The following is a 20,884-nucleotide window of genomic DNA, read 5'->3' as shown; positions in this document are numbered from 1 at the left end:
TCAATAGTGAGGGACATTTAACTCGTACACTGCTGTTCACAATCTGTCCGAGCCGAAACGTGTCAGGGCACCAAAATGAAGATCTGCGCCTCCTCAAGAGGGGCCTCTTGGTTCGAGATCGGTCAAAGGAATCGACAAATGCGTTGTATTCGAAAAGCAAGGTTCATTAGTTTATTGAATTAAAGTATCTTAACGCAATTCTATCCAGCAACACAGAGATTGAAGCTTCTGTGTTCCGTGATGAAGTTGCGCAATTACGTTTGAAAATTGCACATGATTTATATGTTTTTTTAAGAAATAGTAGTCTTAATTACGAGAAAGACCAATCACATATAATAAGGTGACATGATTTACAGCAAGTTAATCCAATGATATTTTCTTTAAGAAGGATATCTAATTTACATAAATTGTCATGCCATGTATTAGTTCACGGTTAGTTCAAATGGTCAAATAATGTGTCAGTATTCATCTTATGAAAATTCTATTGTCCTCTTATCTTTGAACTGCAAGTTAATTCTGCGAATCAGCAATATGTTCAGCAGTATGGTTCACAGGCCATTTTGTAGTATTCTTTTAAATCGAGAAGCCATTTTGTTGAAATAAAAATGTACATATTTTGTTGCCTAAATTCCAACTTTAGATCCTCACACCCACCTCCCAATTCAATCTATCACGACCAGACTAGGCAACAGTTTCTTCCCCCCCAAGCCATCAGGCTCCTTACCACTACATGATTGGACGCTTTTCCATCTGACTATTTTTGCACATTTTCGAATTTCTGCTAGAAAAATGTCTATTATTTATCATTCTTTTATTATGCTGTAACTTGCGTGTTTTGCACTCTGGTCCCTCGAAGTAGAGGAGATGACAGAAACATTGGAATCTGGTGAGAGAGCGTTCACAAAATTAATCCCGGGAATTGACGTGTTTGCTAATGATGCAATGTTGAGTAGCTTAGCTGAGCATTCGTTCGAGTTTGGAAGAATGAGAGGAGATCTGAATGAATAAATATCAGAATTTTAGTGGGCCTGAAAGATTAGTTGCCAAAAAGGTAGTGTTCATTTGTGGGAGAGTCTCAGACCAGAAGGAATAGCTTCTAATCTTAAATGTTTGCATATTTATGATGGAGATGAGGTGGATATCTTTTCTCAGAGGGTAATGAATGACAGGGCTATTGAAGTTCAATCACTAAGTACAGTCAAGGTAGATGTTGGGCAGAATTTTAATCAATAGGAGAATCAATAATAAGGCATGAATGTGGATTTTTGGATTATAATATTAATCATTATGGTAATAAATGGTGGAGCAGATTCGATGGGGTGAATTATTTTGGCCGAAGGGCTTATAAACATCCTGTGGGACCTTGACAGGGGAGATATGGATAAAATGCTTCAACTTATGTATGATATTCAGACCTAGGGTTCCACAGGATCTGTCAGTCAACATTTTTCAGCATTTTTAGGAGAACGGAAATGCGGGTGATAATAGCCACAGTAGAGTAAGAATGGAGGGAGACTGTAGCATTACGATTCACATTTTTGAGGGAAGGAGAAAAGAAAGAATGTTCCACAGAAACCAGAATTGTCTGTATTGAATTTCTATACTGTGTAGACAGCAATGTCTTCTGTAATCTCCTTTTACAGGATACGTGAAAGGGAGGATTTACAGCCAGAAATCTCAAAACAAGATCTGATAGAGACAATCAATTCATTGGCACAGGAATATCATCAGCCTTTGAATCTAGTAGAATTTTTTTTATTTCTCTCTTGTCCTGTCTGCTTCACAAGGTTTCAAACATCAGTGAGACTGAGGTATGCATACCTGAGTGAGAGTGTTCCAATGAACTGACTGTGGGAAGAGCCTTAAGAGGGTACACAGCCTGAAATAGCAACACCCCATTTGCAGCAGCAATAGATGGAACACGTTCCATACATGAGTGGTCTTTCAACCAATTGTCAAAGCTGGACAGAGACAAGGATTCCCACATCATGGAGAAATCGGGAGAGCCAATATCTTCGCCCTTTCCATTCCTCATCCTGGGAGGGAGAGAGAGAGGGAGGAAACACTATTCACTTGTAGCAACTGAAGTGAATCCAGAGAGGGAGCAGACTCTGCAAAGGTCTCAGATGCTCTCTGTCCTTCTTAACGGTATATTAATTTTTTTCCCCTCAGTTTGATAGGTTTATTTAAATACAATTTGCATTGTGGAAAGAGATCGCTTCAGAATTAAAAGGGTAGTTACTCATGGGATGGAGCAGAATCTAAGGGATTGGCACGTTGATATAAAATGTAGACATATGTTGCTTCAAATGGTGTATATCTGCTTTATTTGCTGTTATAAAAGCCTTGTGGCTATTATTTTTCACATTCTAATCTAGCACTGAAGTGATGTTCTGTATTTCTTGTCATCTTTTTTATTAAATAGGACAGCAGAAAGTCATTCAGCAACTTTACTGGTTTGTTTTTCTCAAGAAGCCTTGACATTTCATTTTCATTGTCCTTGATTCAGCTCCATTTCCAGTGCCTTTGTCGGCAGCTTGTTCCAGGTTATTGTCACCGAAATGAAGATTTCCTCCATACACACTTAAGGCTATCTGGCTGCATGAGGGTTTTCAGGTTTCTGTGTCCTGGATAATATGTGATCAGGCATCTGGCAAACTACAGGAATTGTCACCTATGTTATGTTCATTTAACAGTATTGACTGTGATCACGTATTTTGTGAATTTATTTTTGCAGGAAGACATGTAGAAAGAAATCTGAAAGCAAATGATACATCAACTTCTGACAGAGCCACTTGATTCATTGGGACTTGAATATCAGCAACCATTCCAATTGAGAAGAAATGTTTGCTTTTGTCTGCTTGAGAGATTTTGGACACTTTGGCAGGAAGAATACGGAGACACCCAAGTGAGGGAGATTCAGTGCACTGACTGTGAAAAGTGCTTGAAACCAGTTACTCAGTTTGGGGAATCAAAGTCTCACCCCTCACGGTGGAGAGAGACTGTGTACCCATTCTGTTGGTAATTTCAAACCCAGAGCGACACAAGGAAAGCTCTCCCCATGGGGAAACTGTGGAAGTGAGGGGACTGTGGGAAAGGGTTCCCTTCCCCGCCAGTGCTGGAGACTCATAGAAGCATTCACACAGGGGAGAGGCCATTCACTTGCTCCAAGTACAGGAATACATTCGTCAATTCTCCTGGCCTGCTGAAATATCCTTGGCTCCGCACTGGGGAGAGGCCGTTCACCTACTGTCACTGCAGGAAGAGGTTCATGAGTTCATCCACCCTGCAGACATACCAGTGGGTCCACACTGGGAGAGGCTGTTCTCCTGCCCTGAGTGCAGGAAGGGATTTAGTTGGGTGGACAACTTCCGGAGGCATTAGTGAGTTCATGTGCCATCACTGGGATCGAAGAAGCAATGGCCGAGTGGTATTATCAACTGGATTACTACCTCAACTTTGGGAACTCCCGGGTTTGAATCCCGCCATGGCAGATTGGAATTTGGTCAGAAATCTGGAGTTCAGAATCTAATGATGAAACCATTTTCAGGGGGAAAACATCCTCATCTGATTCACTCATGATTTTTTTAGGGAAGGAAACTGCTGTTGTGGGAAAGGATTCACTCAGTCGTCCCAGATGCATCCTTTACCCGGTCTGGCCTACACATGACTCCAGACTCTCAGCAATATGGTCGACTTTAAACCCCTGTCCCCACCCCTGCCCCGGGAAAATGACTGGGGAGAAACTTACTTGGATACAGTATATGGGTTGAAATTGCTGAGTGAGGCATTACTTCCTCCGGGTTAAGACTGTATCAAGGATTCAGTTGCAAAGGGACACCTCAGTGCTTACCAATAATAAAGCAACTGGGGTGTCAGGGGAGGTCAGGGTGTGTGTGTGTGCTTTGAGCTTCAGCTGTTGAAGAAAAGGAAAGCTACTTTTTGTAATTTTTTTGCTGGAGAGATCATGAAGCTGTAACAAAGTTGGGTCGCAATAAAGGTTACCTAAATTCGGACTCAGACATTGAAAGATTTAAAATCCAACAGGTTTCTGTTTTAAAGCTGCTCACTCAGCTTCCAGCACTACGTTACCAAAGAAGTGTATCAGAAGGAGCAGTGAATCAGTAGCAAGTATCGTTAGAAACTGTTAAGATTTTCATCTCTGCAGGTACTGCATCGTTTCATCAGCATTGTAATGTTTACTGGCAGCAGCAGGAAGTGTTGTGGCTGTGTTCATGAGAAACAACGTTAAAAATCACATAACACCAGGATATAGTCCAACACGTTTATTTGGGAGCACTAGCTTTCGGAGCACTGCTCCTTCATCAGGTAGCTGTGGAGCAGGATCAGAAGACACAGAATTTATAGCTAATGATCAGTGTCATGCAACTGAAATGATATATTGAACAAACCAAGATTGCTGTTAAGTCTTTCATCTTTTAGAATGGGTTGCAGGTTTCAGTTCATTAATATGCAAATCCTAGAACTTCTTTTAAGTCATATGCTCGAGATAACTTAAGGGAGATAGGATAGTGAAGAAGGCGTTTGGTATGCTTTCCTTTATTGGTCAGAGTATTGAGTACAGGAATTGGGAGATCATGTTGCAGCTGGTCAGGACATTGGTTAGGCCACTGTTGGAATATTGCATGCAATTCTGGTCTCCTTCCTATCGGAAAGATTACAGATTACATTATAGTGTGGAAACAGGCTACACAAGTCCACACCAACCCGCCGAAGCACAACCCACCCATTTACCCCTTACCTAACACTACGGGCAATTTAGCATGGCCAATTCACCTGACCTGCACATCTTTGGACTGTGGGAGGAAACCGGAGCACCCGGAGGAAACCCACGCAGACACGGGGAGAACGTGCAAACTCCACACAGTCAGTCGCCTGAGGCGGGAATTGAACCCGGGTCTCTGGCGCTGTGAGGAGCAGTGCTTACCACTGTGCCACCGTGCCGCCCATAAGATGTTATGAAACTTGAAAGGGTTCAGAAAAGATTTACAAGGATGTTTCCAGGGTTGGAGGATTTGAGTTTTCGGGAGAGGCTGAACAGGCTGGGGCTGTTTTCCCTGGAGCGTCGGAGGCTGAGGGGTTACCTTATAGAGGTTTACAAAATTATGAGGGGCATGGATAGGATAAATAGACAAAGTATTTTCCCTGGGATCGGGGAGTCCAGAACTAGAGGACATTCCGTTTGGGTGAGAGGGGAAAGATATAAAGAAACCTAAGGGGCCACTTTTTCACGCAGAGGGTGGTACGTGTATGGAATGAGCTGCCAGAGGATGTCGTGGAGGCTGGTACAATTGTAACATTTAAGAGGCATTTGGATGGGTATATGAATAGGAAGGGTTTGGAGGGATATGGGCTGGGTGCTGGCAGGTGGGATTAGATTGGGTTGGGATGTCTGGTCGGCGTAGACGGATTGGACCAAAGGGTCTATTTCCATGCTGTACATCTCTAAGACTCTATGACTCTATTGTATAAAAAGAAGTGACAGCTCAGACAATGCATGGAAGGTGTGAGGTTCAAGTCTGTCAGTATCCTAATCTTGAGTCAGACTGGTTCTATTTCCAAAGTAGGAATTTATAAAATTATTACATGCATTGACTGCCTGCAGATTGTGCACTTTTTGAGCAGAATACAATGTATTTGCAAATATAATTCCGCAAATTCACCCTATTGATTTACGTGCATGTGTGTGTGTGTATGAGTGTGTGTGTGTGTGTGAGAAAGAGAAAGAGAGAGAGAGAGACTGTATAGTGTAGTGGAGTCACATGTAGTATGACATCAACCCAAGGTCAATTTGAAGCCATCCTCATGTCTATTGATACCCAAGTTTGGAATCCAAGTAGAACTTAGCCTCTGCTCGGCCACCAGAAATGATTAAGCAGTTACACAACATACATTGGAGAGTGTAAGGTGGGACTTGTCTTTTGATTTGCAGAAGGTAGGAGGCTCTGGATGCTGTGATCCAGGGCAAACACATGCTGGTGGACATTTGGCTCAGAGAATGGAGCTGAAAGCCAGGCTGCAGACCTTTTATGAAAAAGATAGCCAGACATTTTATTCCAGGAGTTGGTCATTCCTCTCCGGACAGACCCTTCTGATTGACCCTGTCCACTGACTCAGGAGGTGTGAGCGTGGATGAGGCAGGTAAAGGGGATCTGAGAGAGGGCTGCAAGGGAGTGGAAGAGCGAACTGGCTGGGTGCTGGGAGTACGAACAACATTGGGGAGGTGGTGGTAAGGGACAGAATAGTGACAGGGATTTTCTCCGGTCTCCGCAATTGGTAGCAGGAGGCCAGATGACATCGGTGTCTATCTGGTGCCAGGATTCGGGAACCAATGTGTTCAGGCCTGAAGATGTGGGAAAGGGAGGTTACAGCAGGAGAGAGCCTCTGCTGAGGCTGCGTGAAAAGTTAAAAGCTAACTCTGGACGGCACAGTGGCTCAGTGGTTAGTACCGCTGCCTCACAGTGCCAGGGGTTCATGTTTGATTCCATCCTTGGGCAACTGTCTGTGTGGACTTTGGCACGTCCTCCTCCTTGTGTCTGGGTAGGTTACCTGCGAGTGCTCTGGTTTCCTCCCACAGTCCAAAGATCTGCAGTTTCGGATGAATTGGCCATGCTGAAGTGTGCAGATTAGAGTGGGTTAGCCATGAGGAACTGCAGGGCTGTAGGGTCAGCAGATGGGTCTGGATGGGATGCTATTTGGAATGTCAGTGTGAATTCGATGGGCCGAATGACCTGTCAGAATTATGATTCTACTGCTTTTGCCACGTATATATTGAGAAATGATTGACACAGGTCTGCTGTGGGAGGAGTGGGTTCCAGTTCGTGAGATATCAACACCGGTCCTGGGGAAGGTGGGATTTGGGCAGTCTCTCCCCCCCACCCTCTGCCCCCCTGTCCAATCTCTTCTCACCCACTGTCCCCGTCCATTCTCTCTCAACTCCCACCCTCTGCCCTGCATTCTCTTCCTACCCACCTATGCCCACCAGTCTTTCTCTTTCCCTCACCATCGGTCCCCACAATCTTCTCCATTCCCATCACCCTCTGTTCCCCCCAGTGTTCTCATCCTCCCACCCTCTGTCCCCCTGTCAATTATCTCTCTCACCCCCTGACACTCTGCCCCCTCTGTCCATTCTCTCTCCTTCTCTTCCACCCACTCCCTGTCCTTGCGGATGCCTCAAACCCTCTTCGATCGCTGTATCAAACCCTTCGAGGAAGAGAGAAAGAGAATGGATGTTGATGACTCTACCTGGTAGACACGACTGCACGAGAAATGACTGATCTTTAAAATTGAGAATAGCTAAAATGATATATTCAGAAATATCATGAAAGCATGTTCAACTTTATAGAAAAGCTGCAGACATCTTTCTGAAACTTGCATTCAAATATGTCCAGTTAGTCCACAGTTGAGGACAGGGTGTAATTTGTGGATGGCCCATTCCTAGTCTTGTGAAATTGATTCTGACTATGCAGAAATAAAACCATAGAGTTGTACAAACCCGTCGGTCCATGCTGACCAGGTATCCTAAATTAATCTTGGCCCATATACCCATCCAAATGCCTTTTAAATTTTGTAATTGTACCAGCCTCCATCACTTCTTCTGGCAGCTAATTCAATACATGCACCACCCTTTGTGTGAAAAATTTGCCCCTTAGGTCCTTTTAATATCTTTCCCCTCTCACCCAAAATGAATGCCCTCTATTTCTGGACTCTCCCACCCCAGTGAAAAGACCTTGTGTATTTAACCTATCAATGCCCCTCATGATTTTATAAATCTCTATAAGGTTTTATAAACCCTCAGCATCCAACGCTGTATGAAAAACAGCTCCAGCCTATTCAGCCTCTCCCTGCAACTGAACCTCTCCAACCTTTGCAACATATTTGTAAATCGTTTTTGAACCCTTCTAAGTTTCACAACATCATTGCTACTCATGATTAATAGGCTGTGAACAATCTATCTTGTTCAGGGCATAAGAGGGGGCATTTGTTGAGGGGAATTAACTTTCAAACTGTTTTTTTCTGACCCTGAGTCCCTTTAAATCTTTTCCCTCTCAACCGAAATCTATGCCTCGAGGGGACTCCCCTACCCTAGGGAAAAGACATTCAAAAGTTGAGGAGTCACACAAAATGCAAACACAATAAAATGTCGAGCTACAGGTTTAAAAAAATATGGTTTCAGCTTTTTTTAAACTCCTGTTGACATTTGACATTCGGGTACAAAATCTTGTCAGCAACACCAGCATCGCCACAGACCACACTACGCATACGCCTCGGTGTCAGTAAGTACTGCGCATGTTCAGCGGCGTTAATAAGAACTGCGCATGCCCCACGCTGTCCGCAATTACGGACCGCGACCTTCTTTTGATGGGCCAATGGGGAGCTCGGGATGACCGGAAGGAGCCTGGTTCCTTTGTCAATCAGAGCCTTGCTATTGTCTGAATACGGAAGTTTGCCCATGAGCTTCTGAAGCTGCTACTGCTGTTGTTCCTCTCTGAATGAAGATTGAGCTTCACCCGAGACTGCAACTTCTTTCCTCTGTCGAACATTTGTGAGTACGGCACTCTCTTTTCTTACCCCCTTTTCCATTTGATTTCATTCTGGGGTTCAATTTTTGTTTTGCAGCAATTGAAAGGAAAGGGAGTGAATCCCGGCGAGGGGAGAGAGTCTGGAAAAGTTGGGCCAAGATTGTGTCTTAGTTAGCAAACACGTGGCAAATGTAGTAGCACAATTTGAAGTTATCGCATTTGCTGTTTTTTTAAAAAAAAAAGCAGAAAGGAGACGCATTCCTTAAATAGTGATATTTTGGGATGTGAAGAAAGTGAGGACTGCATATGCTGGAGATCAGAGTCGAAAAGTGTAGGGCTGGAAAAGCATAGCAGGTACAGGCAGCATCTGAGGAGCAGGAGATTCGACATTTCAGGCTCGAGCCCTTCATCAGGAATGATGTGTTGATGTACAAACAGGCCTCAGCGTCCTTCTATACCAGCAAGCAATGAGCAAGACAAGTGGTACATTAGCAAGAGGAATTCAGAGGTGGCGATGTCTTCCTGCAGTTGGGGGGGGGGGGGGGAGTTCATTGAATATATTCAAGGCTGAGTTCATTTGAATTTTCGACAACAAGGAAGTGGATGGTCATGGGGGGAGGCAAGAAAATGGGTTTAAGACCAGTATAGAACAGTTAGACAGTCAGACAGTGCAGAAACAGACTGTTCTATCCAACTAGTCCATGCTGACTATGTTCTCAAACTAAACTAGTTGCACCTGCCAGTGTTTGGCCCACATCTCTCCGAACCATTCCTATTCATGTGCTGATCCAAATGCTTTTTAACCCTTTAAACTGGACTACATCCACCACTTGAACTGAATTGAATTTATTTATTGTCACATGTACTGCGGCACAGTGAAAAGCGTTGTCTTGCGATCACACAGTTAAGTAGCATAGTAAATAATAGGTAAACAGCGGCAAAAACAAAAACAAAGGTTCAGGCAAATGCTGAGAGTTTGAGAGTCCATTCAGTGTTCTAACAATAGTAGGGTAGAAACTGTTACAAAACTGGCTGGTGCGTTTGTTCAGGCTTCTGTACCTTCTCCTCGATGGTAGAGGTTGTAGACAAACATTGCCAGAGTGGGATGGATCTTTCAGAATGCTGGCGGCTTCCCTTGACAGCAGGCCTGGTAGATGGATTCTATAGATGGGAGGTTGGCCTTTGTGATTGTCCGGGCTGAGTTCACCACTCTCTGTAACCGTCTCCAATCTTCAATGGTACAGTTGCCATACCAGGTCGTGATACATCCAAGACAGCTTGTTGTGGATGACCACTCCCAGGAGCTTGACACTCTCCTCTCATTCCACCTCTGTGCTGTTAATGTGTATGGGGGCATGAGTAACATCCCGCCAAAAGTCAATAACTAGTTTCTTGATTTTGCTAGCATTGAGATCTAGTTTGTTTTCAGTGCATCATTTTTCCAGGTCTTCCATCTCCCGTCTGCAGTCTGTTTTGTTGCCATCTGAGATTTGACTGACTATAGTGGTGCCAGTGAACTTGTAAATGGCATTAGTCTTGTATTTGGTGACGCAGTCATGAGGATACAGTGAGTACAGTAGGGGGCTGAGTATGCACCCCTGGAGGACTCCAGTGTTAGTGAGGATCAAATATTGTCCCCAGTCTTCACTGATTGTGGCCTGTGGGTCAGGAAACTGAGGATCTAGTTGCAGAGAGTGGGGCTTAGTCCGAGATCACTAAGTTTAGTAATCAGTCTCGAGGGGATAACAGTGTTGAAGGCTGAACTGTAGTCAAGTAGGATTCTTACGTACCTGTTCTTGGTGTCAAGATGTTCTAGGGAGGAGGGAAGGGCAAATAATATGGCATCTGACGTGGATCCCAATTTCCCGATAGGCAAATTGGAGTGGGGCAAGAGTAGTGGGAAGGCTGGAGTTGATTAATGCCATGACCAACTTTTCAAAGCAATTCATGACCACCGAAGTTAAGGCAACTAGGCGGTAGTCATTGAGATGTGCTGCATGAGTCTTCTGAGGCACAGGGATGATGTTGGCCCTCTTGAAACAGGCAGGGACAATGGCCTGCTGCAGGGAGAGGTTGAAGGTGTGCGAGAAGACCTCTGTCAGTTGATCTGCCCATGCTCTGAGTGCACGGCCTGGTCCGACGTCTGATCCCATCGCTTTCCTTGGATTCACACGAAGGAAAACTGATCTGACCTCTGGGCTTTCTCTGGACATTCATTCCACACACAAACTACTCTCTTAAAAAAAGGGTGCTTCTGATGTCTTTTTAAAATCTTTCTCCTCTCGCCTTAAAAATGTGCTCCCTAATCTTGATGCTCACATCTGAGCGAAAGGACATCTCTATCCTTCGTGATTTTATAATCCTCTGTGAGGTCACCTCTATGCTCCAGTGAAAAAAAATCCCAGTGTATCCACCTAGATGTAGGTAGATTAATGTCCAGTCATGATCTGTTGAACGCTGGTGCAGGCTTGAAAGACCAAATGGCCTACTCCTGCTCCCAAGTTTCTCTCACTGTGTCCAGAACAGCAAGAGACCATAAGACACAGGAGCAGAAATTAGGCCAATCAGCCCACTGGGTCTGCTCCACCATTCAATCATGGCTGATAAATTTCTCAACCCCATTCTCCAGCTTTCTCCCCTTGATACTCAAGAACCTATCATCTGTTTCAGTCTTAAATATACTCAGTGACTTGGCTACCGCAGCTTTCTGTGGCAGTAAATTTCATAGATTCGCCACTGTCTGGCTGAAGAAGTTTCTCCTTATCTCCGTTCGAAAAGATCTTCCGTTTACTCGAAGACTGTGCCCTCGAGTCCCCATCTCTCCTACCACTGGAAACATCTCCCCCAACATGCACTCTGTCCAAGCCATTCAGCATTCTTATGTTTCAATTAAATCCCCCCTGAGTGTAGGCCTGTTAATCAGCATGAACCAGACTTTCCAGGATGAGGCAGAGCACGGATTAGGTTCAGTAAAATGAGAATGAAAGGAGAGTGTGTGGGATGGAGATTTTCAGCTTTTAGGGAATAAGGGAGGAAAGAGAGTTTGCTATAAATTATAATCGATCGGATGGAATAATGGACCGAGGATTGGCAGATGGAGTTTAATTTAGACGAACGTGAGGTGTTGCATTTTAGGAAAGCAATCCAGGACCTAACCAGTTAATGGGGAATGTTCCTATTGAGGGTGAGAATAGGTGGACAGGGCAGATGAATGCGTGGCTGAGGAACTGGTGCATGGGAGAAAGGATCCAAAAATGTGAATATTGGAATCTCTTCTGGGGTAGAAAAGACCTGGACAAGAAGGATGGATTGCACCCGAATTGGAAGGGGACTAATATTTTGCGGCGAGATTTGCGAGAACTGCTCAGGAGGATTTAAACTAGTAAGGTAGGGGTGGGTGGGGGGCAGGGATTGCTGGGACCCAGAGAAATAGTGAGGAAAGAGATCAGTCTGTGACTGGTCCAGTTGGGAAAGGGACTGAGTTAAACAATCAGAGCAGGAAGTAACAAAGCAGAGAACAAGGTAGGACTGGTAAATTAAACTGCATTTATTTCAATTGCAAGAGGCCAAACAGGGAAGGCAGATGATGGTTAGGAACTTGGGACTGAGATATCATGGCAGTTACAGAAACATGGCTCAAGGATGGACAGCACTGGCAGCTTAATGTTCTAGAACACACATGGTATTGGAAGGATAGAAAGGGGGGCAGGAGAGGAGGGAGAGTGGCTTTTTTGATAAGGGATATATTACTGTGCTTAGGGAGGATATTCCTGGGAATACGTGCAGGAAGCTTATTTGGGTGGAACTGAGAAATAAGAAAAGGGATGATCACCTTATTGGGATTTTATTACTGACTCCCTAATAGTCAGAGGGAAATTGAGAAAAAAATTGTGAGGAGATTTCAGTTATCTGTAATAATAATAGAGTGGTTATGGTCAGGAATGTTAACTTTCCAAACATAGACTGGGACTGCTATAGTGTTTAAAGGCAGTACAAAGGCAGTTGGAGTACACTTAAGAGTAAACTCAGGAGGGCAAAAAGGGAAAATGAGATAGCTTCGACAAGTAGAGCTAAGGAGGAATTTAAATGTGTACAAGAAAATTTTCTGATTCAGTAAGTGGATGTTCTGACTAATGAAGGTGCAAACCGTGACCTACTCTTGGGAAATAAGGCAGAGCAGGTGACTGAGCTGTCAGTGGAGGAGCACTTTGGGGCCAGTGACCATAATTCTATGAGCTATAAAAGAGTGATGATAAAGTATAGACCAGATCTAAATTGGAGGATGGCTAACTTGGTATTAGGCAAGATCTTTCAAAAGCTAACTGGGAGCAGATGTTCGCAGGAAAAGGGATGGCTAGAAAATGGGAAGCCTTCAAAAATAAGAAACTGAGAGTCCAGAGACAGTAGATTCCTGTTAGGGTGAAAGGGGAAAAACTAGGTAAAAACAAGGACTGCAGATGCTGGAAACCAGATTCTAGATTAGATGAAGGGCTTTTGCCCAAAACATCGATTTTCCTGCTCCTTGGATGCTGCCTGAACTGCTGTGTTTTTCCAGCACCAATCTCATCTGGAACCCAGGGTGAAAGGGGAGGCTGGTAGGTGTAGTGAATGCTGAATGACGAGAGGAATTGAGCTTTTGGTTCAGAAAAAGAAGGAAGCATATGACAAGTATAGACAGGAGAGATCGAGTGAATCCTGACAGTACAAAGCAGTTGGATTATACTTAAGAGTAAACTCAGGAGGGCAAAAAGGGAACATGAGATAGCTTCGACAAGTAGAGTTAAGGAGAATCCAAAGGGTTTTTATAAATACATTAAGGAGAAAAGGGTAACTGGGGAGAGAACAGGGCCCCTCAAAGATCAGCAAGACAGCCGATGTGTGGAGCTGCAGGAGTTGGGGGTGATAATAAACAAGTATTTTGCATCAGTGTTTACTGTAGGGAAGGACATGGAAGAAATAGAATGTGTGGAAACAGATGATGATATCTTGAAAAATGTAAAAATGTCCATACTACAAAGGAGGTGGTGCTGGATGTCTTGAAATGCATGCAAGTGGATAAATCCCCAGAACCTGAACAGTTGTACCCTAGAACTCTGTGGGAAGCTGGAGAAGTGATTGCTGGGTCCCTTGCTGAGGTATTTGTACCATCGGTAGTCACAAGTGAGGTGATGAAAGACTGGAGGTTGTCTAACGTGGTACCAATATTTAAGAAAGATTGCAAGGAAAAGCCAGGGAACTATCAACCAGTGAGCCTGACATTGCCGGAGGGCAAGTGGTTGGAGGTAATCCTGAGAGACAGGATTTACATGTATTTGGAAAGGCAAGGACTGATTAGGGATAGTCAGCATGGCTTTGTGCGTGAGAAATCATGCCTCACGAACTTGATTGAATTTTTTGAAGAAGCAGCAAGGGATTGACGAGGGCAGAGCAGTCGACATGATCTCCATGGACTTCAGAAAGGCATTCAACAAGGTTCCTCATGAGAGACTGGTTAGCAAGGTTAGATCTCGAGAAATACAGGGAGAACTAGCAATTTGGATACAGATCTGGTTTGAAGGTAGTCGACAGAGTGGTGGTGAAGGGTTGATTTTCAGACTGGAGACCTTCGACACGTTTATTCTATCCATAATCCTCATGATTTTATAAACAGACAAGGTCTTCTCCCTGGGTTGTGGAGTCCAGAACTAGAGGGCATTGGTTTAGAGTGAGAGGGGAAAGATTTTAAAAGGGACTTCAGGGACAAGTGTTTCATGCAGAGGGTGGTGAATGTATGGAATGAGTGTCAGAGTAAGTGATGGAGGATGGTACAACTAAGGCATTTAAAAGGCATCTGGATGGGTATATGAACAGGAAAGGTTTAGAGCGATAGTGGCCAAGTCCTGGCAAATGGGACGAGATTAGGTTAGGATAACTGGTCGGCATGGACGAGTTGGACTAAAGGGTCTGTTTCCGTGCTGTACACCTCTTCGGCTTTACTTCAGGACTCTGAAATTGTTCATGAAAACCACTTCAGTAATCTGCCCAGTTTTAAGACTACAATATACAAGAGCAGAATGAGGCCATTTGGCCCATTGAGTCTGCTCCACCAGTCGATCATGGCCGATATGTTTCTCAACCCCATTCTGTTGCCTTCTCCTCGTAACCCTTGATCCCCTTACTTATCAAAGACCTATCTATCCCTGTCTTAAATGCCCTCAACGACTTGGCCTCCACAGCGCTCTGCAGCAATGAGATCCACAGATTCACCATCCTCTGGCTGCAGAATTTCCTCCTCATCTCAGTTCTGAAGGCATTCCTTCACCCTGAGCCTGTGTCCTCTGGTCCTCGTTTCTCCTACCGGTGGAAACATCTTCCCCACATCCACTGTATCCAGTCAGAGTCACGCAGCACGGAAACAGATCCTTCGGTCCAACCAGTCCATGTTGACCATAATCCCAAACTAAACTAGTCCCACCTACATGTACTTGGCCCAATATCCCTCTGAACATTTCTTATTCATGTACTTATCCAAATGTCATTTAAATGTTGTGACTGTAGGCGCATCTATCACTTCCTCTGGAAATTCATTCCACACGTGAAGCACTCTGTGTAAAAATGTTACCCCTTATTTTGTTTTTAAATCTTTCTGTTCTCACCTTAAAAATATGTCCGCTAGTCTTGAAATCCCTCATTCCAGGGAAATGACTCCCTGCATTCACCTTCTCTGTATCCAGCAAGATTTTATAAATCTCAAAGAAGACCTGAAATGTTAGCTTGCTCTCTCTATGTGGACGCTGCCTGACCAGCTGTGATCTACAGCATTTGTTGTTTTCAGGACGGATTCCAGCATCTGTCACAATGCGCTCCTAAATGTTGGCTACCTCTTTCCAGATCCTTTGAGACTCAACTTTACTCAACAATCCACTGTGCGGTACAGTCAATAACGTTCCACATTGCATCTCTTTCAGCACACACGGGCAGCACGTGGCTCAGTGGTTAGCACTGCTGCCTCACAGCACCAGGGACAAGGATTTGACTCCAGCTTCAGGTGACTGTGCAAACTCCACACAGACATTGTCCTCCCCGTGGCTGTGTGGATTTCATCTAGATGCTCCGGTTTCCTCCCACAGTCCAAAGATGTACAGGTTAGGATGAATTGGCCATGCTCAATTGCCCCACAGTGTTCAGGGATGTGTGGATTAGGTATATTAGTCGGAGGTAAATGGAGAGTTGTTGGGCCAAATGGCCTCATTCTGCACTGTAGGGATTTGATGTGGCAACCCCCCAGCTGTTTGCATTTCCTGTAGGGGAAGTGGGGACGGGGCGAAAGTTCAGTGTGTGTGAAGTGAAAATTAAACGTAGTGCTTTGCGTGAGCTCAAGCTGAGTGACTTGGTGGCGGGACTGGAAAAGGAAGGTACAGTGTCTGTGGTTAGTGATGCTGCCTCACGGCACCAGAGAGCCAGATACAATTCCAGCCTCGGGGCCGTTGTCTGTGTGGATATTGCACATTCTCCGTCTGGTGTTTGCGGCGGATTTCTTCCAGTGCACCTGTTTCTTCCCACTATCCAAAGATGTGCTGGTTTGGGTGAATTAGCCATGTTAAATTGTCCATAGTGTCCAGGATGTGTAGGTTAGATGCATTAATCAGGTGTAAATGTAGAGCAATCAGAGGAGGGTAATGGTGCTTTCAATTTCATGGAATTCCAAAAGAAAAGAATGTTCCGCATAAAGTCGAATTGCTTGTTCTGAATTTCTACCCTGACTGGCAGTGATGACTTTCATAATCTGTTTTTTCCAATGCATTTGAAGATTTGAAGACTGAAGTTTCAAATTCAGTAGTTGAAGGGCTTATGCCCGAAACAGCAACTCTCCTGCTCCTTGGATGCTGCCTGACCTGCTGTGTATTTCCAGCACCACACATTTTGACGGACTCTCCAGCATCTGCAGTCCTCATTTTCATGTCAATGACAGGCAGTCAATCAATCCATTGGGACTGTAATGATTTTTGACTATGATTCTGTGAGAAAGAGCAAAATTCTTTGGTTTCTGTTTCAGTACGCTTTCAGCATCAGTGGAGCTGGATGAGAGACACTACTGTGGCAGCGCATTGAATGTGCAGCCTGTCACAATTATGCAGCCTGGAAAGAGGAATTCACGGCAGGGAGGGTTTGTACACGCGTTTGTGTGCAGCTGAAGCTTTGGCCATGGAGAAACCAGAGGAATCTCGCCCCATGGAGAAACCGTGGAAGTGTGGTGACTGCGGGAAAGGCTTCAGTGTCCCATCTGCCCTGGAAATTCATCAGCGCAGTCACACTAGGGAGAGGCCGTTCTCCTGCCCAGAGTGTGGGAAGGGATTTATCCGCTCTTGCCACCTGCTGGACCACCGCCGAGTCCACACTGGGGAGAGACCATTCACCTGCCCCGACTGTGGGAACAGCTTCACCCACTCCTCCCACTTGCTGGCGCATCAGCGTGTCCACACCGGGGAGAGGCCCTTCCCCTGCTCTGACTGTGGGAAGGCCTTCAGCAAATCCTCTGACCTGCTGAAGCACCAACGGGTCCACACGGGGGAGAGGCCATTCAGTTGCCCCGAGTGCGGGAAGGCCTTTAGCGATTCCTCTGCCCTGCTGAGGCACCAGTGGGTCCACACAGGCAAGAAGCCGTTCCCCTGCCCTGAATGTGGGAAGGGCTTCAGCAGTTCCTCCTCCCTGCTGACACACCAGCGGGTCCACACTGGGGAGAGGCCATTTGCCTGCCCAGAGTGTGGGAAGAATTTTCCCCAGCCCTCCCAACTGCTGACCCACCGGCGGGTCCATACCGGGGAGAAGCGATTCTCCTGCTCAGTGTGCGGGAAGGGCTTTGCAGTCTCCTCCAACCTCGTGGCCCACCGGCGGGTCCACACGGGGGAGAGGCCCTTCAGCTGTCGCGAGTGCGGGAAGGCTTTCAGCAATTCCTCCCACCTGCTGAGGCATCAGCGGGTCCACACAGGGGAGAAGCCGTTCTCCTGCCCAGAGTGCGAGAAACGCTTTAACTGCTCCTCCCACCTACTGACCCACCAGCGGATCCACATGGGAGAGTGGCCGTTCTACTGTCCTGAGTGCAGGAAGGGCTTCAGCAATTCTTCTGCTCTGCTGACCCACGTGCGGGTCAATAGAGGGGAGAGGCCATTCGGCTGCCCTGAGTGTGGCAAGAGGTTCACATTTTCCAGCAACTTGCAAAGACACCAGCGGGGGCACCAGTGCTCCCAACAATCGGATACTGCCAGTGACGCTACTGTGGATTAAACCTTGTGCCCCACTCTTAAAAGCCCACCAACTTTCCCACTGTACCAATTGTCAAAACATTTCTGGACTGCACACTGCCTCGCACCCCCAAGTGCAACTCTAAAGTGGCTCGGGGCGACATGGTGGCTCAGTGGTTAGCACAGCTGCCTCATAGAGCCATGGATTCGGGTTTGAACCTACTGTTTGATTATCCCGTGTCTGCATGGGTTTCCTCCGGGTGTTCCGCTTTTGCTCCCACAATACAAAGATGTACAAGTTAGGGTGAGTTAGCCTAGCCAAATTGTCCATAGTGTTCAGGGATGTGTAAGTGTGGTGCAGTAGTCAGGGGTAAATGTAGACTGGTCAAAAGTGTGGTGCTGGAAAAGCATAGCAGGTCAGGCAGCATCTAAGGCGCAGGAGAATCGACGTTTTGGGCATAAGTCCTTCATCAGGATTCTCCTGGTCTTCGGATGCTGCCTGATCTGCTGTGCTTTTCCAGCACCACATTCTTGACTCTGATCTCCAGCATCTACAATCCTCACCTTCTCCAAGTAAATGTAAAGTAATAGGGTTAAGAGAATAGGTCTGGGTGGGTAACTGTATGGAGGGTTGGTGTTGCCTTGTTGGTCCAAAAGGCCTGTTTACATTCTGTAGGGATTCTGTGATTCCATAAACTTTGCTTCCAGTGGGCGACATTACTCGGAGTCTGGGACTGCACGTTCCTAAGAATCTGCAGAAACCTAAGACCACAAGACCACTGGAGCAGACATGAGGCCATTCAGCCCATTGAGTCTGCTCCACCATTTGTTAGAAACAAAAAATAATTGCGGTTGCTGGAATCCAAAGTAGGCAAGCAGGAGGCTGGGAGAACGCAGCAAGCCAGGTAGCATTAGGAGGTAAAGTTAGCATTTCGGGTATTAACCCTCCTTCAGGACTGAAGAAGGGTTCTTCCCAAAACATTGACTTCTGTATCAGAAACAATTTACTAGGATGTTGGCGGGGGTTGGAGGGTTTGAACTACAGGGAGAGGCTATTTGGCTGGGTGAGAGATTTAAAAGGGACGTAAGGGGCAATGTTTTCACGCAGAGGGTAGTGCATGTATGGAATGAGTTTCCAGAGAAAGTGGAGGCTGGTACAATTATACCACTGAGAAGGCATCTGGTTTCGGACATGAACAGGAAGGGTTCAGAAAGATAATGGGCCAAATACTGACAAATGGAACCAAATTAATTTAGGATGTCTTGTCAGCGTTGATGATTTGGACTGAAGGGTCTGTTTCCGTGCTGTACATCTCTATGTCTACCGGTCCTGATGTAAGTTTTAAAATTGAGTCCAAGTAACTTTGAATAGTTCAGTCTTGTTGAACTCACCTCTTGAAAGGTTTCAAGTGAATCCCTCCAAGTGATACTGTTTAAAAATGCCAAGTTGGACAAAATATCTCATTAAGGTCGACACAAACCCACAGCTGAAGATATCAGAAATCACACAACACCAGCTTACAGACCAACAGGTTTATTTGAAATTACAAGCTTTAGGAGCATTGCTCCTTCTTCAATGCTGCTGCTTCATCACTTCACCGACAAAGGAGCAGTGCTCTGAAATCTTGAGTTCAAATAAACCTGTTGGACTCTAACCTGGTGCCATTTGACTTCTGATCTTGTCCAGCCCAATCCAACACCAGCACTTCCACATCAGAGTTGACTAATGAGATCGGATTTTATTCAGTGTGATTAAGTGAGATGCTCATCTGAAAACTCAAAACTGTTGGAGAGACAAAGAGACACGAGTCAGTGCTACAGCACGGAGACAGGCCCATCGGCCCAAACTGGTCCATGCCGACCAAAATGTCCATCAACAGTAACCCCATTTCCCTGCACTTGGCCACTATCCTTCTAAGCCTTTCCTCTCCATGTGTTTGACTAAATGTCTTTTAAATGTTGTTAATGTACCGACCTCAACCACTTCCACTGGAAGCTCATTCCATACACAAGCCACACTCTAAAATTTTTGCCCCACATATTTTCTCAATCACTCCCCTCTGATCATGTTTGTATGCTCTGTTTGGAGATGTAGGAGTAAAACTTCACAATAAAATATTAATACAGCCTTTATTCATGACTCATGATTAAACACACTTTCTCTATTTACAGCTGTAATTGAGAGGCTTCTCTGAATTAGTCGACATGTTTGTAACAAGTTGTGAAACATGAAAGGGTTCTGAAAAGATTTACAAAGATACTGCCAGGGTTGGAGAGTTTGAGCTGTTGCAAGCGGCTGAAATAGACTGGGGCTATTTTCCCTGGAGGGTCAGAGGCTGAGGGGTGACCTTACAGACTGTTTCGCTGTAGAAGTGTTTCAGGAAAAAAAAATCTCAAACCTTTTTCCGATTGTTGCCTTTGCCAATATCTGTTGGCCATTAGTGAAGTCCCTTAGCCCAGTCGAATCGGACCCTCTGCCTTTTACAACCCCTCTGGGGGAAAAAAATCAAGATGACATAATCTTCTTAAAGGAGTAACATCATCACAACAGAGAGCACACAAACAGAAACATTTCTATCACAAGGTTGTACAGTTAACAGGCCAAGATAATGTCTTTTCAATTTAGCCAATCAATTTAAATCCGGTCCTTTGGCTACCAATATCTATTAAATTTAAATCTGATGGTTTTGACAACAGAGGACCAATCCTATTGTAAAAACTCAATATGGCATCAAGGGCATAAAAGAAGGGGACAGTTGGACAGAACCCCAGAGCTAACTCCCCATTGCTAGAGCTAAGAGTCCTCAGCACGAGAGAGAGACATCAGCTCTGACAGTCAGCTGTGAATGAGAGAGCATCATTTACAAAAAAACCAGAAGAGCAGGAATTGCAGGAGGCATTCCTGACAAAAGATTCAATAGAAGGATGCTGAGAATATTCTGTAAAACGTAATCTGAGAGACGAAATTCTATTTCTTGTTGTTTTAGTGGGTCTTGTATTTACTGGAACAGCATATGACAAAAATCCTGTTTTATGCCAGAATCGTCAGTAGTTCGAAGGGATTTATTAGGTTTGTTAATAGTTTAGTTCAGTTGTTCACCATTCAAGTTGGATATGTAA

At 45.1% G+C, this 20,884-nt stretch overlaps 1 protein-coding gene across 1 annotated transcript in view; it reads right to left on the bottom strand.

Moving 5' to 3' along the window:
* The window catches only part of LOC148143086 (uncharacterized), a 260,306-nt gene that overhangs the window by 29,606 nt on the left and 209,816 nt on the right, over nt 1-20,884 (bottom strand). The window contains exon 8 of the mRNA XM_087973994.1: nt 6,260-6,286. Coding sequence (XP_087830120.1) covers nt 6,260-6,286 — 27 coding nt within the window. The remainder of the gene's footprint in view (nt 1-6,259; nt 6,287-20,884) is intronic.

This window comes from Chiloscyllium plagiosum, unplaced genomic scaffold, assembly GCF_037043375.1.
Source record: "Chiloscyllium plagiosum isolate Xiang-an unplaced genomic scaffold, Cpla_swu_hap1 HiC_scaffold_27, whole genome shotgun sequence".
NCBI classification, from domain to species: Eukaryota; Metazoa; Chordata; class Chondrichthyes; order Orectolobiformes; family Hemiscylliidae; genus Chiloscyllium; species Chiloscyllium plagiosum.
The sequence above is the reverse complement of the archived record's forward strand: the minus strand, read 5'-3'. Positions and strand labels throughout refer to the sequence as shown.